General features: G+C 54.8%; 2 protein-coding genes across 3 annotated transcripts; one reads left to right on the top strand and one right to left on the bottom strand.

Annotated features, from left to right (window-relative positions):
- Positions 1 to 908: 908 nt before the first annotated feature.
- On the bottom strand, positions 909 to 6,366 carry LOC129125450 (partitioning defective 6 homolog alpha). Of its 2 annotated transcripts, none has more exons than XM_077185021.1 (3): positions 6,191 to 6,366; positions 4,719 to 4,941; positions 909 to 1,985 (listed from the first exon to the last, which is right to left on the bottom strand). In XM_077185021.1, exons 1-3 carry the CDS (start codon positions 6,251 to 6,253, stop codon positions 1,201 to 1,203), a joined length of 1,071 nt encoding a protein of 356 aa, XP_077041136.1. In that variant the 5' UTR covers positions 6,254 to 6,366; the 3' UTR covers positions 909 to 1,200. The 2 variants fall into 2 exon arrangements, with proteins under 2 accessions (XP_077041136.1, XP_054496867.1); XM_054640892.2 differs by having other exon boundaries at positions 909 to 1,988; positions 6,191 to 6,363.
- Positions 6,367 to 9,827: 3,461 nt separating this feature from the next.
- Positions 9,828 to 17,080, top strand: HERPUD1 (homocysteine inducible ER protein with ubiquitin like domain 1). The gene is made up of 8 exons (XM_054640557.2): positions 9,828 to 10,043; positions 11,561 to 11,638; positions 11,722 to 11,796; positions 12,828 to 12,949; positions 13,415 to 13,537; positions 14,155 to 14,493; positions 15,342 to 15,447; positions 16,039 to 17,080. Exons 1-8 carry the CDS (start codon positions 9,912 to 9,914, stop codon positions 16,204 to 16,206), a joined length of 1,143 nt encoding a protein of 380 aa, XP_054496532.2. The 5' UTR covers positions 9,828 to 9,911; the 3' UTR covers positions 16,207 to 17,080.
- The last annotated feature ends 4,337 nt before the right edge of the window (positions 17,081 to 21,417 follow it).

Here is a 21,417-nt window from a genome sequence, read left to right as displayed (position 1 = left end):
TAGCCCTGCCTGTGCCACCTGGCACACTGCAGTGCCCTGGGATGTCAGGGCTGACACTGCTGCCAAGGGGTGGGGAATATTTTGGCACTGGAGGGCTGGAGGAGGGGAGATGCCAACTGGAAAATCACCCCATGTGCCCTTGGGGCCACCTCAGGGCAACCCCCAGCCAGGCTGAGCCGGCTGGATGAGAGTGACTGGGGGCCATGGGCACAGCCCCTGGGCACCTCCCTGCCCCAAACCAGCCTGGGCTAACCAGCCGTGCTGCCAGATCTGCTCTCTGCTCTGTCTGGGCCCTGGCTGTGTGCCATGAGTGTCCTCAGCCCTTGCTGCACTCCCAGCCTGCCCTGGCCTGAGGCTCTGAACAGAGTTGGTGCTGGCTTTTCAGACCCTGAGAGCTGCAGGGCTTCCTCCTTGCCAGTCCCACCACAAGCCCTTGGCAGCAGTGAGTGCCACCATCAGCTTGGCACTTCTGGGAGAGGGACTGAGGGTGCTGGGAGCTCCAGCAGAGCAGCAGGGGCAGGTGTGGACCCCCCCTGCCCTGAGCTTGGGGCTGAAGAAGGAGGATGGGGCTGCACTATCCCCAGCAGCATTTGCAGGGCTGAGTGACAGCCAAGGTGCTGCTGCCAGACCAGGTGTCCCCTGCATTAGTGAGGGCCCTGCAGTGGGGACAAGGTGGGAATGGGGGGACCAAGCAAGGCTGACTGCATCAGGCCATCAGGCCAGGCAGCTGCCCAAAACAGCCTGGACATGTGTCCTGGAACAGGCACAATGAGTCTCAGTGGGGTCACCCAGCACAGCAGCAAAGCTCAAGGCCACAGCCCCCAGGCACTGCCTTATGTGCACAGGGCTGGGGAACCCACCCACTGTCCCCCTCCTCCCTGCAGTGACATCAACCAGGGACAAGCACGGTCCTTTCTAGAAAAAGTTTTACTGTCCATTGCAATATATTAATGATGCATATTTCAATAAAACAATTAAAAACCCCCGCTTGCTTGGAAGAGGAGGCAAGGTCGCTCAGAGGGGCAGTGCCCAGCTTGAGTGGGTCCCACAGTGGGGCTCCCGGGGTCACAGGGGGTGGGAGAAGGCAGAGGGCAGCCCCTCTCCACCCCTGCCCGCGGGCCACATCATCACCCTGGTGTCCACATCCAGCCCGGATCAGCAGAAACCCATCCAGCCAGCGAGTGGCACAGGCCCCTGCGGCTATAGGGTGAGGAGGGTGCCGTCCTCCCGTGAGCTGCCCCTGCCAGGGCTGCCGTCGTGGCTGCCCAGGGACTGCAGGGAGCCCCGCGAGCTGTGCGGGGACAGGCTCCGCCGCAGGGCTCCCTCAGCGGGGCCCCCGTTGGGGCAGCCCCCGGGGATGTAGTGCGAGGCGCTGTCGCTCTCGATCACCAGGTCCCCCTCCTCGTCGCTCTCGGCCGTGCTGTAGTTGCTCAGGTACTGCGAGGCCGGGCTGGGGGTCTGCTGGCTGGGGGTGCTGTCCGTGGACACGCCGGAGCTGCCCGAGGCCTTGCTGCTGCGGATGACGTTGTTGCGCTGGTTGGCCGGCTTGACGGTGATGATCAGGTTGTGGCTGTTGGCCACCATCATGTCCGTCACTTGGTCCAGCGACTTGCCGGCCACGTCGATGCCGTTCACCTCCAGGATCTCGTCGCTGACCGCCAGCAGCCCCGTGCTCTCGGCCAAGCCGCCCTTCACCAGGCGGGAGATGAAGATGCCGGGCACCTTCTCGACGCCCTGCGGGGCCACGCGCACGCTGACGCCGTCGCGGATGTAGAAGCCCAGCGGTTTGTCGGAGCCGTGCTTGTGGAGCCGCACGCGCCGGTGCGTCTCGGGCAGGATGTCCACGTCGATGATGGAGGAGATCTGGCGGAAGTCCTGGGGCATCCCGATCAGGAGGTGAGGCTTGGCCCGGTAGTGCGCTGGCCGCAGCAGCCCCTTCTTCTTCCGCTGCAGGGAGTTGGAGGCGAAGACGCTGGCGTCAGACTCTGCTGTAGGAGCGAGGGAGGACACGGGTCAGGCGCTGGAGCTGCCAGGGATGTGAGCGTGTGCCCCAGGTGCTGGGGCAGTGCTCAGCAGAGGGCCCTGCTCACAGCTCTCACCGGCTTTTCCTCCCCACATCATCAGCCTGGCTCTCCCTGCAGCCTGTCTCCGCTGGGGCCCATCTCCTGGGATTACCCAGCGTACACAGGCACACAGGCCAGGATTAGTGGGATCGAGGCAGTGATTCAGCCTTAATCACACTTTAAGCCAAACTCTGCAGTTTAACACTAGAGCTGCCAGCCCTGATGGCCTGGGAGCTGCAGCCATGCCCCAGTTTGGGTTTGGGGAGAGAGGATCCCCCCACATAAGTGTGCTGTGGTGGCAACCAACTCCCATAGGGTGAGTCCAAGCCCAGGAGACAGCACCAGAGTCCTCTGCCCCACCAGAGCAGGGCTATCACTGGCGTGGGTTGGTGATAGCCACCACTGTGTCCTGCAGAACTCTGCCATTCCCAAGGACAGAGACTCCCCTCCTCCTGGAAATTCATCCCAGGGCTGCAGCATCCTGAGAGCACCTGAATATCCCAGACTGTGATTTGTGCTCATGTCTCTTACAGCACCATCAGGCACCTTCATAGAGGGTTAGACTCTGTCCTTCTGGACTGTGGCCTGGGGCTGCTCTGTGGGGCCCAGCTCCAACCCATCCCTCATGGCCTCATCCACCAGGTGCTGGGGAGTAGCCCCTGGTTCCTCTCTGTTTTTTCCCCATCTCTTTTTATGGGGGAGCCCACATCTGGATGCTTTACGGTCAGCACATTCCACACAGTGTCCCCCACCAGCACCTGGACCCTGCTCCAGCTGCAGGGCTGCCAGGGATGTCCCCAAGCCCAGGGGACATGGGATTTCTCCCTAGCCAAGCCAGCCTGCCAGGGCTCCTGGTTTATAAATATCTCCCTGCACACACAGCCTTGGCATATTTTTAGCTCGGGGAAGGGTGGCGGAGGCTTTCCCACAGCTATTTCAGCACACAGCTCCTCTCCAAGGGGTGCAGAGTGGCGGGGCCAGGCAGGTCCAGCACACCATGGATGAGCCCCATGGTGGCCCTGGCAATATCCCACACTTTCCCCTGTCCTTCCCACGAGCCTTGGCCCAGCCAAGGAGGGGCAGCACCATTGTCCCAGCCAGGCTGCCCTGCAGGGACAGCTTCACCCAGCGGGGTGATGGCACAGAGGGGAGCCCAGCCCAGCTGCAGCCTTTGCTTTTTGACCTGCTGTGGCAGGACTGGCTGCTGCAGAGCCCACTGCCAGGAGCACACCTGTGTGTGTGCACAGCTCCCTGCACCCGGCGGGGTGAGAGGCTCTGCAGCCACATTCCTCAGCGACCCAGACCGGTTCAACGACAGCCCAGCCTCGGGATGACCTGGATCCATTTTAAATTAGCTGTGATTCACCCAGGACTTGCTCCTGGCCTCTCTGCTCACCTCCCTGAGGTGCTGGCAGCCCTGCAGCCCCTCTCCTGCGGGCACAGCTGGGTGCTGGGGCTCCCTGGTGCTGCCTGCTCGCCTTCCTTATCATGCTGCCCATGGAGCCAGGCTCTGCCTGCTCCCTCTGCACGCTGTGCTGTCTTGGCACAGTGGGCCAGGGGCCCTCACAGGCTTCTCCAGCAGCTCATAGGATGGCTCTTGGGAGCAGGAGTGATGCTCCCACTGCAGCCTTGGCACACCCGCCCCTGCACTGGCTCTCCATGTCACAGCCTGGGTCCAAGCATTGGGCCAGGAGCCGGGGATGGTTCAGTGCTGGCAGTGACAGCCCCTGAGCACACCATGAGCTCCAGCAGCCTGGATCACTGCTGCCAGCCCCCACACCATGTGGCCACAGGGGAAACACATGTCCACATCATCCTGATGCAAAAGCCCAGGAAAACTGACACAGCAGCCAGGGCTGGCCACCAGCATCACCTCTTGCCCAGAGAATTCATACTGCTAACATGAGCTGGAAACATGGACTCACTCTGCATGCTGTGCTGACCCTGTGGCTCTGGGTCTGTGAACTGCTGACTGATGGTGCTGTGAAAGAGAAAACCTTGGTGCTACTAAACTGAGTGGAAGGGGATGGGCTTGTTTTCCCTGCAAACAGGAGAAATACTCAGTGTTTGTCACTTGGAGGCTTTCATCTTCACCAGGACACACATCATCTTCACCAGGATGCTATCAGGTGTACCTGTGCAAGGAAGTGGTTCCCTGGGAATATGCCACTAAGGTAAGGGCAGGGAGGCACCAAGCCTCTTCCCAGCACCAGAAATCCAGCAGCACCTGGCACCCTGACAGCTCTGCCAAAATGATGGCTGCTGCCTCCTCGGGGCAGGAAGCTGGATGGGGCTGCTGGCACAGCACTCACAGGAGCAACACAGGTGTTATCTGGGAGCCCACGCTGGCTAGGCTGGAAAACACAACTTCAAAGGGGTGAATTGCAAGGATCTGCCTTTGCTCACCAGGTCGCATGGGGCTGGGCTGAGGCAGGAGCCCTGGGCTGCCAGGGAGAGCCCGTGTGGTTGCCACAGCCCTGGCAGGGTTCTGGCAGCCTCCCAGTGCCTCCATCTCCACATCCATCCACCAAAGCAGTGGCTGGAGGGTGTGTGACCAGCCAGGCCCTGCTGGCACAGTCCAAAGGTGGAACCAGCAGTACTGGGGGATGTGGCTCATCTCTCTTGACAGGAGGACACATCCAGTGCCCCGCTTACCCTTCTTCTGGATGATGACCCTGAGGAGGGGGTTGGCAGAGGACAGGGCTTTGTGGTAGTTGTCGTCGTTGTTGATGGGCAGGAGGTCGCCATGGATGTCCGTGTAGCCCAGGAGCACATCCACCCGTGGGATCTGGTGCACTGTCTGCAGCAGCTGGTAGAAGTCCTGGAAGCTGCCGGCGCCGGAGCGCTTCATGGCAAAGCGGCGAAATTCAGCGTCGAACTGCAGGGGAGGAAGAGGAAGAGGAGGAAGAGGGTGACTCTGGGCAGGGCAGACCCCGGCCGGCAGGACCGATGCAGGCAGGGTACCACACAGAGCTGCCCCGGGGCAGGCGGAGCCAGTCAGGAGGAGCCCGTCCCAAAAACAAAGTAAGAGGAGGGAAGCCGTTTTTCTGCCCAAACACCGAAGTGATGGGGCACAAAGATGGCCCCGCGGCGGAGGAAGGACGCTCCGGCCGTACCATCAGCCGTGGCAGACTCCGCGCTGCCGGGAGGCCATTCCCTGCGACACGGGCGCTGCCGTAGCACCTGGTGAGCAACAGCGCAAATTAATGCCTCCTTCCGTCACGACGAACGGGAAGCCAATTAAGAACAGGCTGAGGAGCGCTGCGAGGATCGCGCTGCCCGCGGGGGTCACACCCCAGCTGTCGGGGCAGGCGGTGGCCACCACGTCCTGGGAAGGAGAGCACCCTGCACCCTGCCGGGGGTCCCGAGCCGGCAGTGGCACAGCTGGATAGGAATGCACAGCTGGATAAGGGTGCAGAAAGGGAGTGCACGCGTCTGGGTGAGCACAGGGATGGGTGGATGGGCGCAGGTGGGCGATGGTGCATATCTGGGTGACAGCACACATCTGGGCAAGGGTGTGCCAGGTGAGCGCATATCTGGGTGAGCAGACACGTCTGCAGGAGACCACAACTGGGCGAGCGCACAGTCATGCAGGTGTGCACATCTGGATGCGCGACAGGGGCTCGTCCCTTGCTGGGGGCGCACATCTGGGTGATGGCACAGCCGGGGATGAGCCTGCCTTGGCGAGCACGCACATCTGGATGAGTGCACATCTGGGTGAGGTGCGTTCCCGGGGTGACCGCGCACCCCGCACACCCGCACCGCCGGGGGCCACCCCGCACACCGGGGCTGCCGGAACGGGCGCACCGGCGCCCTGCGCATCTGGCGAGCGCTCCGCCGCGGCGTTCCCACGGCCGCACCGAGCGAGCCCGCGGCCCGGCAGAGCCCACGGTGGCGGGACGCCGCGGCCGCCGGGCCGGGCTGCGCTCGGGGAGGCTCCGGGCAGCGCCGCCGCAGCGCCGGGAGCGGAGAGCCCGCCCGGCCTGGCTCCCGTGCCGCTCCCCGGTGCGCGGTGCCACCCCACGTGTGCCGCCCGACGCGGGGGCGACGCGCTCGGTCGTGACCCGGCGGAACCGGCGCGGGCATCGGCATCGGCATCCCCGGCCCCGTCCCCGGCGGGCGCTTACCTTGCTCTTGACCTCGATGACGGGCTCGGCGGAGCGCGCCGGCGTGCGGTGGTGCTTGGCCATGGTGCGGGCCGGGCCGGGCCGCGGGGCCGCGCCGCCACCGCCGCTCCCGCGGCCACGGGGGATTTTCACCGGCCATGACGTCACCGGCGGGCAGGCCGGGCGCCGCCGCGCCATTGGCCCAGGCGGGGCGAGGGGCGGGGCCAGACGGCTGCTGACAACGTCGCCGTGGAAACGGGGGTGGGGACGGGAGGGCGGCAGGACCCCCATCCTCAGCCCCGTCCCCAAGCCCGGCTCCATCCCAATCCCCTCTGAGCCCGTCTACCCGAGCACGGCTCCGCTCCCCGTCCGGCCGCCGCCGCGCCGGGACGGCACCGGGCACCACGCCGGTAACCTCGGGCATCCCATCGCTGTCAGGAACATCATTGGCGACACATTAAACCCAACAGCGGCCCCTCTCTGGGGACACCGAGCTGCGGCAGGCGGCCAGCATCCGCACGGAATCCCCGCGAGTGTCACCGGTGGAAGCCTCGGCCCCGCCCGGGAACATCCCTGCATTCCCCCGTGCTGGCAGGGGGCTTCCCATGCCACCGGTTTGTGGCCTTTGGCACAGGCAACCCTGGTAGCAGGGGACGTTTTCCAGCTGTGCCCCTCATTCCCCACCTCCTGGCTGGTTCTGGCTTTTCTCCCTTGTCTGGCAGGGAAGTTTCATGCTGCCCCAGAGCAGCGTGGGCCAGGGAAGGTTCATTGTTTTGGGGATGATTTGCCTTACTGAGCAGTGGGGAGGGAAACTGGCCAAGTTCACCGTGCCCATCCCAGCACCAGGCTGCCAGGATGTGCAGGCAGAGCACATCTCCTCCATGCTGCCAGGCTGTGTCCACAGGTGATGCCCGTGGGATGTGGCTCTGGCAGAACTGGCTCTGCTTGGACACAGAGACACTCAGGGACAGCCAGAGAACCCCTTCCCTGCAGATCCTGCTGCAGTGCAGCTCTGCCAGCAATGCCAGAGCACACTGTGAGCTCCCTCCTGCCAGCACCAGGGTCACCAGCCCCAGAGCCTGAACAAAACCAGACTCTTGCTCACGGACTCTGAGGAATTTTGGAGCCAAAGGGGCCATGACAGCAGCACCATGAAACAGTTTTTAAAGCCAGACACCCAACGCACACAGTGCTTCTGACAGACTAAACATATTGAACCAAGCCCAGAGAATCAGCTTGGCTTGTCTGGATTCTGCTGCCCTTTGATCCTTGCCCTGTCCTGGCCCAGGGAGCAATTTTGGTCAGGACAAAATTGCATCACAGCCCAGCATCCCTACAGCACCAGGCCTGTGTTAGCTGCTCTCAGGCTCGTCCCTTGTGTCACTGTCCCTAGCAAAGGAGCATACCAGGCTGTAAGACCATGGGGCATCTCCTCATGTGCTGGCAAATTCTCCTCCGGCTGTTCCTGCTGTGCCAGGAGATTTCCATGCCATGAAAACCAGCCTGACCACAAACAGAACTGTAAACTCATCAGCAATAGCCACTCAGCCCCCGCAGTTTTGTTTGGTTTTTTTAAACAGAGTAATTGTGTTAAGTTCAGAGAGATAATCCTGGTTAATATTTACGCAGGCGACAAAAGCAGCTTGCAGCCCTTCATCTCCAATTTTGTAAATTGGAGTTAATTGTTCAGCAGGACAGTGGGGTGATGTGCTGGTCACACCTTCTGGTTTGTGCTGTGGCCCCTTATCTGCTGCAACAAAGTGAGCTAAGCTAAGCAGACACTATCAGGGCAACTGTTTGTTTTGCCTCAGTCCCAGGAGCTCTGAATCAGCCTCTGGAACTGGAGCATGTGCTACCTGATGTCCAGATGTGTCCCCTGACTCCAGATCCACCAGTTCTTGGCTGCTGTGGGTGAGGGCAGTGAGGGTTTGGCTCTCTGGAGGGTCCAGCACCCCCAGACATGGAGAGGGGCTGCTGAAGTTTAGCACTCAGGTGCCTCAGGAGGTTGTTCCTCCAGCCCCTGCTCCAAGCCAGGTCAGTGTTGGATTCAGGTAAGTTTGTCCAGTGAGCAGGCATTTTCCCCAGCAATGGCTCAGACACGGAACGAGCAGAAAGCAGCTCAGCTGAGTTCTACCCCTCTTGTCTGTGATGAAGGAGAAGCACAGGAGCCTGAGCTGAAGGCAGGATCGGCGCTGTGGCTACAGCTGCACAGCTGGTCCACAGGACAGCAACAGCACAGGGAGTCCCAGATAAAACACACAGAGTGCCTGATCCTGGTTTCACTCCAACACCTGCACAGCCTTATCCTGTCCCTGCCACCCACGGGAACTCGCTTGGTGCTCTGAACAAAGGCTGCAGGCAAGCGAGCAGCAAAGTCACCTTGACTTTGGCAATGGCAAGGCTGGCCCTGGACATTGTGTTTGTCTTTCCCCACTGTCAGCAGGAACTGAGGGATAGGGATTCCGATCTGTGCTGATGGAGCAAGAGCAGCAAACAGCTCTGGCCGTGTCTCCTCGGGCTGGTGGGTCACAGAGAGAGGGAGAGCAGAGGGAGGCAGAGCCCACCCGGGCATTGAGCCCTCGCAGGGACAGCAGGGGCAGAGCAGGCAGGAGCGCAGCCCCAGGGCTCGCTGTGGGACGGATGCGAGAGGAGAACGGGCTCCGATGGACTCTCCCCCCTCACAAGGACGTACCCTGGCAGCTGCGGGGGCTTCACCCGGCCAGAGCCAGGCTCAGCTCAGTTCCTCGCGGTCCTGTGCTGTCGGCTCCCACGGCAGCGCTGCCTCTGGCTCGGCTCTGACCCGGGAGCCGCGGGGTGATGCATCCCCGTGGCAGAGCGGCTTTCCTGCTCGCAAAATCTACTCTTGGCTGCACACTCATCCGTGCCTTTGGGCAACAGGTCTGGCTGCCAAGGAACACCGAGCAGCTCCTGAAACACGCACAGTAAATACCTGGTGCCGAGATTAACCCAACGTTCCTACAGTTTTGTTTGGAAGGACGCGAAAACCCCCTCCTGGTGCATCGGGATCATTACCACGGGCTTTTTACAGGAAGATGGGCAAAAGGAGGAGCGCTCAGAAGCTGCTGGTCCACATTTTTATAGCTTTTTTTTTAAATTTTTTGTTAGTAAAAATGTCATTAATTATTAACTTTCCCCAGCATCTCTGCACACTTCTTTTGTCTCCAGCCAGAAATATGGTTTGTCGTGTACCCACAAAGCCCGCAGCAAACCGGCTATCGGGTAAAATAACCATAGGGAAAAAGGGGATGTTTCACCCAGATCAGGCTGTGGATGCAGCACATGCAGGGCTCCACAGAGCGGTGCTGCTTCAGCGGGCGAGAGGAGAGGGAAGGCGAAGCAAGGGATCGCTAGGAGCGGCTTTGGGGCCGGTGTTGGAGGGAGGGACTGAGGGAAGGACGGAGGGAGGGAAAGAGGGACGGAGGGGAGCAGCACCAGCCCGGCCATGGCCTCCACCCTTCAGGGCCGGGGAGGGGCGGGTCACGGTCGTCGTGGTGACCACATAACCCCCCCCCCCCCCCCTCACCCGGCACTACCCAATCAGCGCCTCCGTTTCTTCACGGCGTTGCGCGCGAAGCTCCGTCCCATTGGCCCACGTGGCAGCCCCCGCCCCCGCCCCCACCGCGGCCAATCAGCCGCAGCCACCGCGGCCCTGCGGCGGGGCGGACCCCTATAAAGCTCTGGCCGGGGGGGTTTTGCAATCCCCGTCCGCCTCGCGCCCGCCATGGAGGAGCCGCTGTCGCTGCTGGTCCGGAGCCCCGCGCAGCGGCACCGCGATCTCCGCCTCAGCGCCCGGCCTGCCTGGACCGTGCGCCGCCTCAAGACCGAGCTGCGCCGCCTTCTGCCCGACGCGCCGGTGAGTGCGTAGTCCGCTCTTGCCGCAGCCCCGCCGGGGTCCCTGCGCGCAGCCCGGCTGGGTGGGTGGTGCGGGCTGGCTGGCTGGATGCTCCCCGCGGGGCAGCGGTGGCAGCTGCCGCGGGGCTCTCGCGGGGCTCCGGGACCGGTACCTGCCCCCCTCCGGGATGTCCTGGTCCCGGTTGCGTCAGCCGCGCTTGGGGCGCGCTTGGGCTATTTCGGGATTGGTTTGTGGCCGGCCGCGGTTAATGATTAACCGGCCTCCCGGCACGGCGCGGCCCGCAGGTGTCCGGGGACGGCAGAGCCCGCGGCACCGCAGCCGCGCCCGGGCACCGCACCCAGCCGGGCGGGCAGGGCCTTTCCCGGGGCACGGGGGGCGCGGCGCTGTGAGGGGCTGGGATGTCGGTGTGTGCCTGCCCCCCCGAGCCCCGGGACAGCCGCGCTATGAGGGGCTGGGATGTCGGTGTGTGCCTGCCCCCGAGCCCCGGGACAGCCGCCCTGTGAGGGGCTGGGATGTCGGTGTGTGCCTGCCCCCGAGCCCCGGGACAGCCACGCTGTGAGGAGCTGCAGTGCCGGTGTGTGCCTGCCCCCGAGCCCCGGGACAGCCGCCCTGTGAGGGGCTGGGATGCCGGTATGTGCCTGCCCCCCCGAGCCCCGGGACAGCCGCGCTGTGAGGAGCTGCAGTGCCGGTGTGTGCCTGCCCCCGAGCCCCAGGACACGGGAGCCGAGGCGGGAGCGCTGCTGCAGCAGCTGCTCTCCCAGTCCCGCTGCTCCCACGGGATGGTCTGTGGCCTTCACAGGGCCGATAAACTTGGGCGAGACCTCCAAGTTCAACCTTGACTAAATGCCACTATATCTAAGCCACACTTAGATATAGCGTGGCTATATCTAGATATATGGCATGTCTATACTCATTTTTTTTCAAGAGTTCCAGGGATAGTGACTCCATTTCCCAGGGTAGCCCATTTCAATATTTAGCTATTCCTTCAGTGAAGAAATTAATGTCCAGCTGGAGTCTGCCTTGCAAACTTAATGCTCTTTCCCCTTGTCCTGTTGCTTGGTACAAGGCCTGATTCCCGTGCTGTGCCATGCTTTCCTGGCAGTGGTGATTTGCCAGGAACAGGCTCAATGTGTTCCACCAGCTCCTGATGAAGAGCGGCTGGGTCTCATTCGATGGGGTGTAACAGATTCACTTGACACCACCTCTGGTGCTGATCAGATTAGACGGAACTACAAACTTCTGTTTTTAAGAAATACAAATGTTTTTGCTGGGATTGTAAAAGATATTACACATAACCAAATTCTTTGCCCAAGGGACTTTGGATTCTTATGCAGGTTTGCACCTTGATTATATCCCACTTGGGCATTCAGTTGTGCTCATAACTTCAGCTGAATTTAGAGGTGCACCTTGGTATGTGGGATGCTCCAAGCTCTGTGCCTTTCTCCACCAGCTGTAATCTGTGTTGGTTAATGCTTGGCAGAGCAAGTAATCCTATTCCCTGTTTTCTTTCTTCAAAGCCTGAAGAGGACCAAAAGCTGATTTATTCTGGGAAGCTGCTGCTTGATCACCACTGTCTGGGAGAATTGTTACCAAAGGTATAAAAAAGTATCTTTTATGATGTGCTGAAATATATCCAGAGAAGGGATTTTTTTTTAATGGATCTTCTCTTCTATTTCAGCATGGGGAGCTGCATGCTCTTCATTTGGTATACAACTTCAAGACTCCTGCAAATATGCAAGGAACCAAATCAGAGGTAATTCAACTTAAGTTAACTCTGAATCTTGGGCTTGTAACTGAAAACAAGAAGTGTTGGATGACCATTTTAAAGTTCCCTTTTACTGCAGTTCCCTTTTCCCTATTAGTGCAACAGGAGTTTGTGATAATTTGTTTGGGAATGTGCGAATGTATGTGGATTAAGCTGAGTAAAAAAATTACCTCTGCAGTTCATCAGTAAAGTTTCTCATGGTATCTGCTAAGAAAGATCTAGTTGTGATGTACTGCTCAGGGGAGAAATGCCTTCTGATAGATTCAGTTTTATTAAATAGATTATGACTTGCTGTGTCCCAGGCACACTTGGACAAACTGAGCTTGCGGTCAGAAGTAGAGGGAAGTGGTTGTGATGTGTGTGGGGAGGGAAGAAGGCTGAGAACTGCAGACACTTCAACTGCTCCCATTAATGACTCATCTCTGGCTTCCTCTCTGCAGGCTCAGCCTTAGTGCTTGAGCTCAGTATGGGCTGCCCTCAAGTACAAATGACCAAAAGCCTTTCTTTCTTTAAAGTGGCTGGGCAAAGGTTTCTAGAGGTGTGTTCCTGTTGCCCAGTAAAGGCACTGTGAGCTAACCCTACCCATGCCTGCTGGCTGCTAGATGTCAGCCAGCTTTGGCTGGGTGTTAGACAGATGTACCACCACAGGACAGCTCTTGAACTGTGTACAGCAGTTTGTGCAAGTACAAATTTACCACAGGAAAAAGCCAAAGTGTCTTTTGTATTTTATATTTTTATAGCCAGATGGACACAACGGGATACAATGTGTGTATAAGTAACAAATACAGTATGGATATTGTAAAAGGGAAGAGTAGTGTAAAATCAGTTTTGCATCCCGGTAATTTGGTTCCAGGAGGTTTAGAATTGTGATAGAGGTGCTTGTGGGCAGGGGCAGCACTGAGAGGTGCTGTGCAGGAGCAGTTGTTAAAACAAGGGCATGCTTTGTGGGGTGCAGCCTTTTTGCACAAAGTGTGTGTGGTGTCCTGAGTAAACCTCACTGGCTGCCCTGCTGTCTGTAGGTTAAAGCTGATCAGCCCAAGTTACCACCAGAAGCCAGGCAGGAATCAAATGTGTCTTCCTCAAGTGGTGCAAGGTCGAGGAGCTCTTCAGGTGTCCAGTCATCAGCAGAAGCCAGTAATGGGTAAATATAATTTTATGTACATTTTCAAGATGGTGTGTTTGTGTTGGATGCCAGCTCCTTATTCCACATGTACTGCCATAAGTCCATAGAACATGGGCCACATGTGGTGAGGCTTTATATAAAAGCTTTAGTAGACATACAATAATTTGGATTGGAAGGAACCTTTAAAGGCCATCTAATCCAACCCTCTGCCATGGGGGACACCTTCCACTGGGTCAGGTTGCTCTGTCCAACCTGGCCTTGAACACTTCCAAGGATGTTGCATCTAAAAGAAAATGCACTGCTCTGTTAATTAGGAAGAAAAGTCATTCCTTTGTTCATGTGGGTGAAGAGGTGTCTAGAAGGAAGAATTAATTTTGTATTTGGATGCACAAAATGGCAGAAACTATTTACATTGTTCTGTAATAAATTGCTCTTGCTGTTAGTCCAATGTTTGTTAATGAATGTGTTCAAATTTTGACCAAGGCTGGAACCAGCTCAGCATCCCTTCCAGAGTGTGGCCCCTGGCTTCTCTGCTTACACAACCTACAGCATGCTTCAGATGTCCTGGTTCCAGCAGATTTATGCAAGACAGTACTACATGCAATAGTAAGTGCTCTATTCAAGCTGCCAGTGGGAAGTAGAAACTGTAATACAAGAAATTTGAGAGCTCCTAGCAAATTCTTCCTCTTTTGATGGTGCTTGGAGACTTTTTAATCATAACTTGTGCTGAATGTTGTGGGAGTGTACCCCAACTGTGCTGCTCTGCTGCTGTTCAGGCCAGTGGTTCTGAATCTTGCCCATTGTCTGACTGTTCACCAGGAGGGCAGGTGGCTCTGGAGTAAATCTGATCCTGCTGAGCAGCCTTTGTTCTTTTTTTTGACTCCTCAAAGTGCATTGACTGGACACCAGTGATAGGTCAAGCTGAGACTTGCAGAAGCTTTTTAGACTACCTGCAGATTGCTCTAAATTGTTTTTGTGAAGTATTGACATTACTGTTGATAAAGGGGAGGGTGCCTGGTTTGATTTGTTGAAGTCACTGTACAATTGTTTTAGGTAGAACTAAAACTTGTTTATAATGCTTCTCTAGCCTCTAAACTTAATGCTTTGTACTTGCCTGTGAGCTGACTCTATTGCTAAAGATGGACAGACTTTCACACACAGGCCCTGTGTGGAGTGAGAGGATTTGACTGAGCCTCATTCTGTACTTTGTTCTCTGCTTCCAGCTTGGCTTCCACTGTTGCATCTGCTGACCCCTCCCATGCACGGCATTCTCAGGAGATACCAGTGACACCTCCAGCTCCTCTCCCAGACCCATTTCCTGCCCAAAACCAGCCTGGAAACCAGAATGTTGCTGCTCAGGTTAATGCAGTGGCTGACCAGAACTTGAGGATGAATGCCCAAGGGGGGCCCCTCATGGAGGAAGATGAGGAGGGTGGCAATCGAGACTGGTTGGACTGGCTCTACTCAGCAACACTGTTATATGTTTTTGTCAACATGGTCTATTTCTACTCCAGCATCAGCAGACTCCTCCTCGTCATGGGTGGCACTGTTCTGATGTATCTGTAAGTGGATGTGTTAATATTTGCTGTTCAGAAGGGTTTCACTGAAGTGCTGAGTTCTGTGCTCAGGGAGCTTCCTGGTGGTTGAGCTTCATAGGACTCTTGGACCTGGAAAGGGCAAACTGCTCCTCTGTATCCTGGTATAACTCAATATTTAGAAAAATGATAATTAAGCCTATGTCTGGATTAAATTAAGAATGTGGCTGATCTTGCTGGGGTTTTGCAGTTTCTGGTGTGGCTGTCTTTCTATTTCAGAAAACTGCTTGAAACCAAAGTAGCCCCTATTGTAAAGCTCCAGCGACTCAGCAGCATGGAGCAGACAAACCTCTAGGTTCAGTGTGGGAAATTAGAGTTTATTGTTGGGGAATTAGTGGTTGAAGTCTGGGAAGGGGTCTCACACTTGCTGTTCAGTCATGCATCCATGCAGTTCTGCTGTGTTGCCCCTCTGGAGAACAGACCAAGCTGAACTGAGTGGAGTGTCCTGAAATGCCTTTGAACCTCTCTGTGTGGGGGAATATAATTAGGATAAAAACACAGATAATGGACCCTCAGCTGCTATGCTTGGGATGTCTTATCTGGGAAAAATAATCTGTCCTCTTCAATTCTTTGTTCACCTGTGGAACAAATGATGTAGGTGTCCAAATTGTAGATCTAGGAGTTAAAATGGAGCAGCTTTTCCAATATCTATGTAGACTTGGAGAGTTGAAATGTAATTGTTCCACTGAAAGTCCTTAAATTTTACTGTTGATGGTTGCCAGCAGCTCTGAGCAGTCAGATGTGCAGCTGTTGTGTAAGAGGATGAGTAATGTTGAAACAGCATTAATTAATTAATTAATTGTTGCCTTCCCCAGGCACCATGCTGGACGGTTCCCATTTAGGCGAAGACCAGTTCAGCCCTTCCCAGGCAATGTTCCTCCTCAAGCTGCTCTAAACCAGGACCAGAACAATAATTTTCAGGTATTGTCTTGCTATATTTTTAAACCATGAAACACTGGGAAGCTTTTGCTTTTGGTTTAATAATTGTGTAGTAGAAAAAATCTTTTCTTGAAACATCTGTACAGCAGTATGGGAGAATAATTGTCATCTGAGTCTTCCATTGATGTAGTAAATTCCTTAGTTCATCAAAATATTTCAGGGTGAAGGTTATTTTTTAGCTGGTTCTGTCCTTTAGGAAGTTGTAGTGGGAAGTGGTCTGTTACAGGCTGTAACTGAGGGCAGGGTGAGGCTACACCTCTGTAGGATTTGAGTCTTTCATTTCAAGGTGACAGTTCTGATGTTGATGAAAGTTAATTAGCTGTAAATACACAATTCACCTGATCTGGTGCTTGATGGCTGTCCTGGACAGTGTTTCTGGACACCAGTGAAAGTTAACCAGTAGTGTCCATGTGCAGCTTGGGCTTTTGACTTTGTATCTGGAGCTACTTGAAAAATTTTATATTCAATTTTAATATTCAAGTGACATTTTGGCAACAAAACCACAGTTTGATGCCAGATTTTTCTAATATGTTTCTGAAATTCTTCTTTACCAAATGTCTTTTCTTTTGACAGGGGGAGAATGGAGGCAGAACCAATGAGTCTGAGGCACCTCCTGATGAGGGACAGGCTTTCCAAGAGCTGCAGCAGGCCAGCCCTTCACTCGTGAGCACCGTGTGGGTTTTCTTCAAGACTTTCTTTGCCTCCCTCCTTCCAGAAGGGCCTGGACTGACCCGTAACTGATTCGTCACCAATCTGCTTGTCTGAAACTGCAGTGGACACCTGAGAGAAGCAGACACCAACTCCAGAGCAGGCATGGAAAGGGATGGCACTTCCCCTGGCTTTCACTGAGCGAGCAAATAAAGCTGCAAGAAGCCTTACATCATTACAGCCCAGGGACTGGGATGCTTGTCCTCATTCCAAAGAACTTTGTTCCATAGCATTTATTAGGTACCTATGTAGAGGCTTGGCATTGTGGACTTGTGCACTAAAGGCACAGGCTCTGAGCAGGTGTGCAAAAATGTTAGGGAAGCAAATTGCTTCTTCTGTGCAATGTGATTCCTGTTGGAATGTTTCAAATGCTGTTTTAATTACACTGAGTGTAGGATCTCAAACAAAAATTGCTAGATATGCATTAGCAGATTTTTAGGAAAGATCTATTGTTAAATTGCTTCAATATTTTAAATTTTCTTTGTAAATATTTCCTATGAAGAATGTATTGTGCAATCTCCTTGGTGGACAAAGTGGAGGACTGTAAGATGGTGATGTGGATGAGCAATTACCTCAGTGGAGTTGCAGACTAAATTTCATGTTGCTGAATTCAGATAATTTAAATTCAAGATTTAATTCCTCCTTCCCCTCTGCCCTGCTGCCAGATCATGGGGGGGGAAGAGTGTGTGTGTTCAGGTATAAATATATTTAGCAAAAACTTACGCAAAATGTAAACTTTTTCACTGCTTTTGGATGCAAAGTTAAATCAGTTTAATTCCTGTATTCAACTTTGCATTCTCACTCCAGTGCAACTCCTCTTGTATTATTTCATTGTGTTCCCTTTAATTTCTGATATAGTTAAGGGCTATTGCAATAAAATTTGCAGGCATTTATATCCACATTTGTATATAGCCTCTAAAGCACAGGGTGTGTTCTTGCTTATTTTTTATTGAAAAGTCTTGATGAGGGTGTTGGGATATGAGGGGAAAAGGTGCTTAACTCAGTTCCTTGCCCAGCTGTGTTCTTCAGCAGGTAAAGTGCCTTGAATGGTTTGGAGGTTGTTTGCTTGTGGAAAGCTGGTAACAAAAAGGCCATGGACATCTTGAAATGGGGAATTCTGTAGGTATTTGGGAAGATGGGTTCCCTGAACCCTGCCTGAGACTCATGGTGGAGTTGCTGCACAGTCTTGGCTCAGGGTTTAGCTTGGCTTGGAATGTGCTGTCTAGGAGCAGCTGCCACTCTGGAACTTGTCACTCTTTTCCTCTGCTGCCTGCACCTGGCAGGACAATGTGAGGAGCATTGGCAGGGCCAGCACACACCACTTGGGACCAGCAGTTGTAGCAGGTAATGCTTGATCTTGCCATGGCAGATCAGACTGATGCTGGACATGGTTTGTTGGTGTTACCTGTGGAATCCACTTAATCCTTGTGCTGGTTTTGATTTGAACAAATTCTTTTCCAGGCTTGTTTTTCTGCCATATCTTCAGTGTGGTGTAGACTTGGAGGGATGGGTAGGACAGTGGTAAAATAATTATTTAAAATGAAATCATTTGAGAGGAGGTCAGTTTTTTTTGCCCCAGATATATCCTGCATAAGCCTTTGAGAATGTTCCTGGAGGAGATGCCCACCCTTTCTTGCCTGGATAATGGTCTGGTGCTGCTCTGGGAATTGCTCTCCCCCAAACAGAGGCATCCCCAGGCTTTTTCACCATCACAGTCTGTGTCCCTGTCCCTGTGGTAGGCACAGGTGGGTGACAGCCATTCCCCACCCTTGATACAGCTGCAGCTCTCACCTGAGCTGCTGCACTGGGTGTGCTCCACATTAAGGGTGCTTTGTGGCTTGTGGGTTTTTCTCTCAGGATGTAGCAAATCATCACTCAGTGCCTAAATTAACTGAGCTGTGCCTGTGCTCAGTTTGAGCAGGAGAGAGGAGTTCCTGGCAGCCAGAAATAACCTGGTTTGATATGGTTAAGACAATGAGCACATAATGCTGGATTACTTGTGAAATCTCTAGTCTGAAAATTTGAGACAGCAAAACATCTGTTGTCTTGCAGCTTTTGCTGTTCCCAGGAGCAGGCCAGCTGGGTTTAAACCTAGTTGAAAAACTAATGAAGTGTAGCTAATGCCACTACAGAGATGGAGTGAGAGTCCTGGACCTTAGAGGAGATTTCCTTAATGGTTCTGTGAAGTGCATTGGGGTGGAGGGAGGCTGTGACTGCAACAGCGGACACAAAATGTGGAAGTAAATCCTGTGTAATCCTGCAGAGGCAGCTGCCAGGGGTGTGCACCCAGGCAGGAGCACTAGGCTGTGAGGGAACAGTGCCTGGCTGAGGGTTCCAGGCACTTCTGACTCAGCCAGCCTGGTGTTCTGGGGAGTTGGGGGTTTGGGGTGGCCCTAACCCTGTCACTCAGCCCTGAGCAGAGGATGCCTCTGGCTGCCTGAGACCCTGGGAGCAAGCAGAGACAACTGAGGCATGAAAGGAACCGAGGCAGCTCAGCTTGGAGAGCTGTCAGTGTAAACAGTGAGGAGGGATGGCAAGGAAGGGCATAGAGCCTGGGTGCCAGTGAGCATGGCCCTGAAAATGAGGGAATCCAGATAAGACACAAGGCAAACAAACCTTGAGTCTTCCAGAGCAAGCCTGTCCCCTCTGCTGGGACAGAAGCTGAGAGACCAGAAGGGGCCTTGAGGCTTGTGGGTTTAGGAGGCTGGGTTTGCCTTGGCTCACACTTGAAGCTCTGATTCTGCTGCTGCTTTAGTTCCTTGGCATGTGAGCTGCAGTGCCATTGTGTAGGGCTCCCGAGAGCAGGCTGGTTATAGCAGTGAAAGTCCTCTGAAGATCCACAGGGTGGCAAAGTGAGCAGCAGGACAAAGCCAGTTCCTCTGCTCTGTGTCCCCTGATACACTCTGGCAGCTGCCCCTAGCTGAGAGCAGCTCTCTGTCCGCAGTGAGAAACAAGTCAGAGAAAAATGTACAATCTGGTTTTCTCAGACACCTTTGTTCTCGTTGTGGAAGCTCCTAACAGGCTGCCTGCTTGGGAGCCACTCAAGTGCTGTTTGTCCCTACAGATATGGTCCTGTCCTCAGCTCTGGGAGCACAAAGCTCATGAGAGTGAGGCTGCTGCTGAGCAGTTAAGCTGGTGCTGTGTTTGTTTGTGTGGCTCCCCTTTTCTCTGAAGAGCTGTTTCATTTATGCACTGACTTGCCTGCTGTCCCTGTTCTCAGCAGCCAGGGCATCCCCAGAGCTGTGCAATTCCCAGCTGAGTGTTACAGCCTCCCTCTGCTCTTTGTCCTGTGATCCATTTCTAGCTGTGGGGCTGGTGGCATTTGCAAAGCAGTGCACACAAACTGAGTCTCCTCCATGCTACCAAACGTGCCAACTGCATCTTCACCACCTCCCTCCTGCCCTTCTGCTGCACAAGAATAGCTCTTGAAATGCCTGCTAGTGTTCAAGGTGCTGTGAATTTCAAATGGAGTGATATCATGGGGGTGAACCAGCCCTGGTGTGACAGCCCCTCACAAACCTGCGGTGAGTTCATGTTCAGCTGCCTGCCTGGGAGGGTTGGACAAATCCTGGGCACTGTTGGCTCCATGTCTTGTGTCTGCTCATTGGCCTGAGCTGCAGAAGAACCTCCCCAGTTTCTCACAGTAGCACTGAAAGTTGTATTTGCTGCCCTTTCAGCCTGGATTTACCAGTGCCACAGAAATGCAGCTGGCTGCACTTCCAGCTCCAACCCAGCTGCCCTGGGCACCCTCAGCTGTGAAAAGCCTGGGCTGACCTAGGACCACCTGTGTGTGCCAGCTTATTTTTTCTTTTTGGAGGTTGTTATGGATGATACTGATACAGAAGAGAAGGAATTGAGTTGGCTTTGGGAGAATTTGGAGTTGCAGTGGGGGAACCCTCCCCTGGGGTCAGGACATCACCCATGAACACTCCTTGAGACTGAGAGCCCTCACTTTATTGTGTGATGGTGGATTCCAGGTTACTCCTGCTTTCTAAAATTTTGAGAGTAACTTGGGTAATACCAATTTCTTTTGGCACCACAAATCTGTATTCAAACATTGCATAGCTTTAACTGATTTAACTAGTTCATAAAACAAATCTAATTTGAATGCCATTTGTCTCAATGTTATAAACATCTATGTGAGATGGGAGCAGTGCTCTTTGGGCTGGCCCTGCTGCCATGGCAGGGCTGAGCTGCAGTTGGATCCTGGCGGTGCTGCAGGGCCTGTCCTGCTGACGGGTGCAGCCAGTGTACCTGGAAAGCTCTCAGGAAGCATCTGCAGGGTTACACCACATGTTTTGGTCAATGCAGCACAAAGATTAATGGCACTGTGATGTACCTCTGCCCTGGACACTGTGGGGAAAAACAACCCCAGTTACAGGACAGCGCACAGCAAGGTGGTGAGTGCATGTGTGCGTGCACGGCCTTCAGATAAAGCCTTACACAGCAAGTATTTATCAAAACATCTTCCAGCATCCCCTTTGCAGCTTGGATGTTTAACTTTTCTTTGGGGTTTAAAGCCTGCCCTGCCTCCTGCTAGCCAAAATTAACTTTTCCTTAGGCTTTTAAATCTGACCTGACTTGTCCTAGCCTGACCTTGCACTGGGAGGGGGGTGGGCTCTGGTGTCCCTGCTGCCCTGGCCTCTGCCTGGTTACTCCAGGACAAGGATGCTCACAGCATCTCTGTGTTCCACATGCTTTTGCTATTGTAGGCAGAAAGGCTCCAGCCTTCCTGTTCCCGCTGGAGGTCAATGCCCAGCAGTTCCCTGTTCACCTTTTCTCTGAGCTCTGTTGCCTGCTGACAGCAGACTCTGCAAGGGGGCTGGGAATGCACTGGATCCACCAGGAACAGCACAGTGGGGCTGGGGTCTTGGGCTTTGTGCCTTTATCTACCCTGGTGGCAAATACCCCTGTGTCAAAGTGCCAGTTTTCCCTTTCCTCCACGCTGGTGTGAATTGCTGCCCTGAGCAAAGGAGTGGTTGTGGCCTCCTGGGGCCTGCAGGGTTCCCTTTATGCCAGGCATTGGCCACTGTGCCCACACCCTTAAACTGAGAGGACAGAAAACAGAGCTGTCAGATGGTTAAATCCTCTTGAATTCCACTCCTTTTGTAACATGGCCAGGCTCTGTGCAGCTGCCTTGGGATGAGTTCTCCTGGCCGGAGCAGCGGGGATGCTGTGGCAGCTGAGATGAGGCCGTGTGGGAGCTCTGCTGCTCCAGCACCTGCTGCCTCTGTCCGGCGTGTT

Source organism: Agelaius phoeniceus, chromosome 12, assembly GCF_051311805.1.
Source record: "Agelaius phoeniceus isolate bAgePho1 chromosome 12, bAgePho1.hap1, whole genome shotgun sequence".
NCBI classification, from domain to species: domain Eukaryota; kingdom Metazoa; phylum Chordata; class Aves; order Passeriformes; family Icteridae; genus Agelaius; species Agelaius phoeniceus.
Note: the sequence above shows the minus strand (reverse complement) of the source record. Positions and strands in the feature narration are given on the sequence as shown.